At 38.7% G+C, this 6,711-nt stretch overlaps 1 protein-coding gene across 1 annotated transcript in view; it reads right to left on the bottom strand.

Moving 5' to 3' along the window:
- The window catches only part of LOC101307463 (auxin response factor 18-like), an 11,364-nt gene extending 11,107 nt beyond the window's left edge, over window positions 1-257 (bottom strand). The window contains exon 1 of the mRNA XM_004293088.1: window positions 198-257. Coding sequence (XP_004293136.1) covers window positions 198-257 — 60 coding nt within the window. The remainder of the gene's footprint in view (window positions 1-197) is intronic.
- Window positions 258-6,711: the final 6,454 nt, after the last annotated feature.

Raw genomic sequence — 6,711 nt, 5'->3', positions numbered from 1 at the left:
ACGTACTACTCTCTCTCTCTCTCTCTCTCTCTCTCTCTCTCTCTCTCTCTCTCTCTCTCTCTCTCTCTCTCTCCTCTCCCTCGACAGCTCTCTCCCTCCCTCATTGCCTCGCCGAAAAGTTTAGCTCCGGCCATCATCACCTAAAACCACCAACACCAAACGACTCCAAATTTGACGAAGTACATCTCCAAAGTTACCTCAAGCAGCCTCGAAGCCTCTGCCATCTTGTTCAGCTCCGTCCTCTGCCTCCGGTCCATTCTTCTCTCCTCACAACCACCATCTTGGAGCGTAAAGGAAGCAAGGCACTACGACTCAGGCACCTCGCCTGCTTTCGCCGGAAACCCTAGGTTTTGACGAGCTCAATTTGCCATTTCCAGCTGGCTCTCGGGTTCACAGCCACCGTGGTTGAAGTCTAGGGCTCTCCCATAGCCAAAGCCCTCAATTTTTGATCATCGGCTCAGCCTAGATGCTTCTCACACACCATCGTTGGCGCGTGAGCCACCGCAGATCTGCCACCAATGTCTGCCAAATCTTCAGATGACCCATCTAAATCCCCAATTCCAAATTCGGCTCGATTCATCCTTCTCTGGCGAAGTCTTTGCTTCTCTAAGGTAATCTATTCTCTCTTTCTTCAATATCGAGCTCCTTTGAGCTGCAGTTCACGTTTTGGAGATTGATTGGTTACTGTTTTGGCTAGAGCTGATGACAGAGAAGGTCTGGTGGTCTGATGCGTCGTGGCAGAGTAGTTGAACCTACAGTTTGGGTCTGCCTTGGTTGGATTTGGTAAAGGTTAGGAGCTTTTTGTCCTAGAGCCTTTAAATTCGTAATTTTGGTGATGTTGTAGATGTTTGATAGGGTTATTGGTTTATTTGAGGAGAAAGGAAGTGCTTGCTGCATATGTATTTCTCTTTGGACATACAGAAACAAAATCAGTTATTGATTAAAATGTGTTTGAATCATAGTAAAATCTTTTATGTTGTTTGCATCAGTTGGAGCTTGAATTTATCTAAGTGCTTAGTTTTGAAGACGATTTTTGTATTTTTGGTTCATACGGATGATGTCAAATTCAATGTAGTTACAGTTCAAGATTTGTGGTTGTTTATATTACTGCAGTACCCTATGATTTCATACTTATTTCTTATGTTTAATGTTTATTCGTTATTTGGATTTGAGGAGAAATAACTGAGAATTAGTAGGAACTACGATGCATGTTGTTTAGTTTCTATAGATAAACCCCAACTGAGAATTAGTTATTCATTTGTTGTCACTCAGGTTAACTAAACAGCTGCTTGCTTATTTAAACCTTAAACATATGGTTGTTGAATGGCTATTGCACAATGTGTTGGTATCTTTCTCTAGTTTGGTCAGATAAAATGCTGAACCTCCACTGTAGAACTTATCACTTAATGATCTGCAATTGACGCCACTAAGCTGAATTCTTTCAAATTGAACAATTTTGTTTTTTTGAATATTATGATCAGTCTTTTTCAAAATTATGGAAGTAAACGGCCAATCTCTCCTTAACCCTCATATTTGCATCTTATCTTATAAGCTGATAGAAAATAGCTGTATCCATGATTCTTATTTTCTTATTTATGGTCTCCATGTTTAATTGACACACCTATAACATAAGGTAATGATGCAAGTAGATATTGCTTGGTAGGAATTCTCTTATGTTGGTACTCTTGGCATGCAATGGAATTCTCTTTGTATACTGTTCATTCAAACCTTAGGTCTCATTCATCTCAATGTGAAAGAAGTAAGTCCAATGGCTTCATGTTATGTACTTAATTAATATTACTGGTCTCTAGTCTTACATTCTTCCATATCATATCCCTAAACAATTGAACACACAATTTGCCTGCATTTAAGGGAGACAAAGTGTACATATTCATAAATACTGTGAGTGTTTTTTTATATAATTTTTAATATCGAATTTCATTTCAGTTATGCTACTATATTCATGGAACAAAGATTCCTCTGTTGTAAAACAAAAGGAATAAATTGAGAAATGAGAGAAACAACTAAGAGAATGAGAGAATATGTATGTATTATTGAGTAGGGAACCATCTCTTATATAGAGATGAGGCCATGATGTAAATTACAATAACAACCCTAGTCGGCTAATTACAAGAATGCCCACTAAGTAATAATTATTTACAACACTCTCCCTTGGGTATTCTCTGTCATTAGCTTCTTCTAATATGTGCTTCGGTGTTGCCTCGTCAAAATCTTGCCAGGTAATAAAATTTTTCCGTCATACATTTAAAGTAACGGAAAATTGTCTTTTATGCCATTTACGGAGGCGGTGTGTTGACGCAGAGCTATATCTAGCTAACAAATTCACATCATATGAGATGTCTGGTCAAGGCCATTTAATCAAGTACAATAATGCGCCTATTGTACTTAGATATGAGTCTTCTGGCCTCAATATCTCTTCGTTATTATCTGCACGATAATACGGGTGTCTTTAGACCTCGGACGATTATAGGTGTGTTTAAATACTTTGTTTTATCCTCATCAAAGTATCTTAACATCTTCTAAATTTAATTTGATTGATGGACCAAAATTCCATCTGCACTTTGCACGACTTCAGGTTGACAAAATAATATTTGGTCTCCTAAAGTCATTCATCTCAAACTCTGATTTCAGGTGTTTTGCAGTTTTCTTAATCTCTTCAAGAGTATCAGTCAAATTCATGTCATTGACATAAATTACCATAAATTACAAACCAGGAATTTGTTTCCTTAAAACACGTATGGGCATAGTCCATTTGTTCATATATCCCCCCCCCAAGCAAATATTCACTTAGACGGTTATACCAACTCCGTCTAGATTGTTTAAGCCCCTAAAGTGAACTACTCTAGCAAATGGAGAGCATGTTATGTGGTCTAGAACTATTTGCATTGGGTAACAGAAGTCCTTCAGGAAACTTCATGTATATCTCTATATTCAGATCCCCATAGAGATAAGTTGTTACCACATTCATAGGCTGCTTATTCAGTTATTTGGAAACTACCAAACTGATAAGGTAGTTGAACGTTATGACTTCTATTACAGGAAAATACTTCTCCTCGTAATCAATCACAAGGCGTTGAGCAAATCCTTGCGCCATTAGAAGAGTTTTGTATATCACAATCTCATTTTTCTCATTACGCTTCCTTACAAGTACCCATTAAACTCTATATACATGTTTAATCATGGGGAGGTATGAGAACAACATGCCCATAACACCTTTCTCTAAGTTAAGGAATCTAATATGACCTAGATTGTTTCTTTCCTTTTTAGCTAGTCGTCTCTTCGTTGAGATCTATCAACGAATCAAGGTTCGACATCATCGCTTATTATAATTTCGGTGGCCACCGCAAATACAAACACATCATCGATGAACTCTCATTCCGATTCAACATCTCACTAAATTTACCGAGATTTTCTATTCTCGGGAGTGGGTTTAAATGTTGGAGCATCCCCCAACTTCGTCTCTTCTAGGACGAACCCATAATCCGAATTAATCTCGTGAGTTGAATTGGTTTGAGATTGCGATGGCAATAAGATTCATTTGTGTCAAGTTTACCCTCTTCTAGGGATAAGAATCATTCGAACCTAATGGTCTACCTCGCTTCAGGGCAGAGACTATGACTGGTTAGCCGCCATCGCCGTACTTCGTCCAACTAGGACGATATGTCCTACGGGGACATTTATCCTTGCAGGTTTGCAGCAGGTATATATGATCTTGTCACTTTAGCTAGATCTAATGAAGTGTCTGGCATATTCTGGGCTACACTACATAGATCTAGAATTCTTCGCACTTCAACTAGAAGTAGAATTCTTCGCACTTCAACTAGAAGTAGAATTCTTCGCACTTCAATATAACATATGCGGTTTGGGGACCAAGATAAGACATTCTACACGTCGTTCATCAAGAACGGTGACGTTGTTATCTCCCCCTAACGGCAGGAAGACTATCTCATCAAAGTGACGACCGCAAATCTAGTGGTATAGAGATCTCCTGTCAAGGGCTCTAAGGAGCACATAAATGGATAGGGTTCATAATCGACATATATGCCCATCATTGTTGAGGACCTGATTGTGTACGTTGTGGCGGCACAATTGGCACGAAGACTACAAACCCAATGCGTGTAAGTGCAAAAACATCAGGTTCATACCCAGTCACCAACTGTAACACGAAATAAGATGGGTAGCAGTGGGCCTCAACCGGACCGACATGGCTGTATGCAAGATTGCATAGCCTGACGCAAACACTAGAAGCTGCGAGACCATCTTGGATGTGAACATAGGAAACTATATGTTCAACATATCCCAAGGGATATGCAATAATCATCGTAAGCCATCGATGTAAACTCTCCGGCATTATCATGTCTTATAGACTTTATAAGATAATCATCGTAAGAATTCTACTTCTAGTTGAAGTGCAAAGAATTCTACTTCAAATAGTTTCTTCTGGAGACTACCAATTAACATGATAAAAGCTACCGATTTTATCATGTCTGATGAATTTTGGAATGAAACTTCAAGTTTCTTAAAGGGGTTATTATTGAAACTACAAGTTTGATTTATACATGAACTACAGGTTCACTTCTGAACTACCGGTTCATTAGGTACATGTATTTTCAAATTATAATCATGTAACAATTGATAATATTAATTCCACGCTACTAATTTAGCATAGTGAATATGTCATGTAATTAAGTGTAAATGCTTCTGGCAATTAACTACACATTACATATGGTGAATGTATTAACAACAGCTATTATGAGAAAATATTTGGAGTGCCTTATAGACATGCATAATGACTAGGTATGAAAAACCAGTGTCATTAGATTATTTTTCTTTTGTTTGATTCTGCTGGACCAAAGGAATTGACTTTAATTAAAGTGAAAGAGATAAACCTCTACATACTTTACAAGTCTACAGGGCACAATCTGAGAGGTATGTTGGCCGGGCTCTTAGGCCCCGTAGAGGGAGAGTGGCCTACTGGGCTCAGAATGGTCTGCCAAAAAATGCAATGTTATTAGTCAACCCTTTTGGTAACTCCAATTGTATACGACCAGGTAAGACATGATGAGGTGGTGGAGCGAGGCTCACTTAAGTACACATCCTCAAAAGAACTTGCCTAGACATCGCATCCAACTGGGTGAGCCTAGTTTGAGAAGAGTTATAATCATTGTCATGGACTCAAGGCGACATGTGGTGAGCTTTTGTGCTAGCCTTGCAGCTTAGGTTGAGCTCCTGGCTCGGACTTACTGTTGTCACATAAGCTTGATTTGAGCTTCTGACTCAGCCTTATTTAATATTTATCATTAATAAGACAAATCAACATATGCTATTAATTCATTACTTACAACTTAAAGTGAAAAAAGTGAAAGTAATTTTCAATTAAATCGAAATAAACTAAACATAACGGAAACAATTTAATTGACATAAAGTATATGCATTAACATTGGTAATTACTGAACCAATAAATGTAAACACTGTAGCGGTTACGTGCAAAATAAATTCATTTGCATCATTAATTGCTTACGGCAAAATGTGTCATTACATCCCCATAACAATTCATATAAATGATAACATAATTGAGAATTGATTAAATAAAACTGACGCAATTTGCATGTGGTAATTAACCGATATTTAATATAAGGCATAAATTACTAAATAAATATCAGTTATGCAGTGGTTAAGTATATAGCAAAGACAATGAGTACAAATCTCATTAATGCTTCTAGCATTACACATAGGTATTAAATTGGATAAATGCTTCTGGCATAATGGATTATAATAAAATTCATGCTTCTAGCATAATGGATTATAATGACAGAATTTAAATTGGTATAACCGAAGATTAAACTCATAACGTCTTTATCGTAATTTGCACAATAATTTGACCCATAATGCTTGTGCCATAATATATAGGTTATAACTTGGTAAATGCTTCCGGCATTACATGCCCTTAAATGCTTCCGGTTATAACGTCTTTATACATGCCCTTAAATGCTTCCGGCATTATATGCCCTTAAATGACATTGAATTTGACACAATTTGTCACGTCCCGACCCTTATATTTTTACCTTATTTACTAACGTGATTATAATAAGAATTTTACCGTTTCCGTCATTGAGTTAATAGTTTAATTGGTCCCTAGAGGTGTTTTCGGGGACGATTATGTGCGGAGGATTATTCGTAAGAGAAAATTTCGACGACGGTAAAAATGGTAAATTTTAGCTAGTAAAAGGTAATTTTTATTCGGGTATTATTTTTCGGGTGTTTATTTTTTTTTTGAGTTGGGCTTAAGAGAGTGTGGACCGGTTTAGGGGGGAGACCCATTTCTTTCTTCTTCTCTCTTTCTCCCTTCCCTCTTTTCCCCGAGCTCCCCGAGCCCTTCTCCGCCGGAAGCTTCCAGCCGCCAGCTGTCGCCGTCCAGCCAGCCACCGGCCGCCGCTCCACCCCAGTTTGGACCCCCATCTCCTCCTCTCCCTCCCCGGCCTAGCCCCCGAGTCTCTAACCCGCCGGAAGAGGAGAAATCCCGCCGGAGACGCCGGGAAGCATTTCGCCGGAACTCCCTCCTCTGGCCACCAATCCGGGCATGCTTGGTACAGTTTTGTAGCCCTCTAATCCAGCAGCCTTGCCCTAAAAGGACTCACTCCCTCTTGAGCTAGGTAAGGAGAAATTTGAGGTGGAAGTTTTGTGGTGTTT

Source organism: Fragaria vesca, linkage group LG2, assembly GCF_000184155.1.
Source record: "Fragaria vesca subsp. vesca linkage group LG2, FraVesHawaii_1.0, whole genome shotgun sequence".
Classification (NCBI taxonomy): domain Eukaryota; kingdom Viridiplantae; phylum Streptophyta; class Magnoliopsida; order Rosales; family Rosaceae; genus Fragaria; species Fragaria vesca.
The sequence above is the reverse complement of the archived record's forward strand: the minus strand, read 5'-3'. Positions and strand labels throughout refer to the sequence as shown.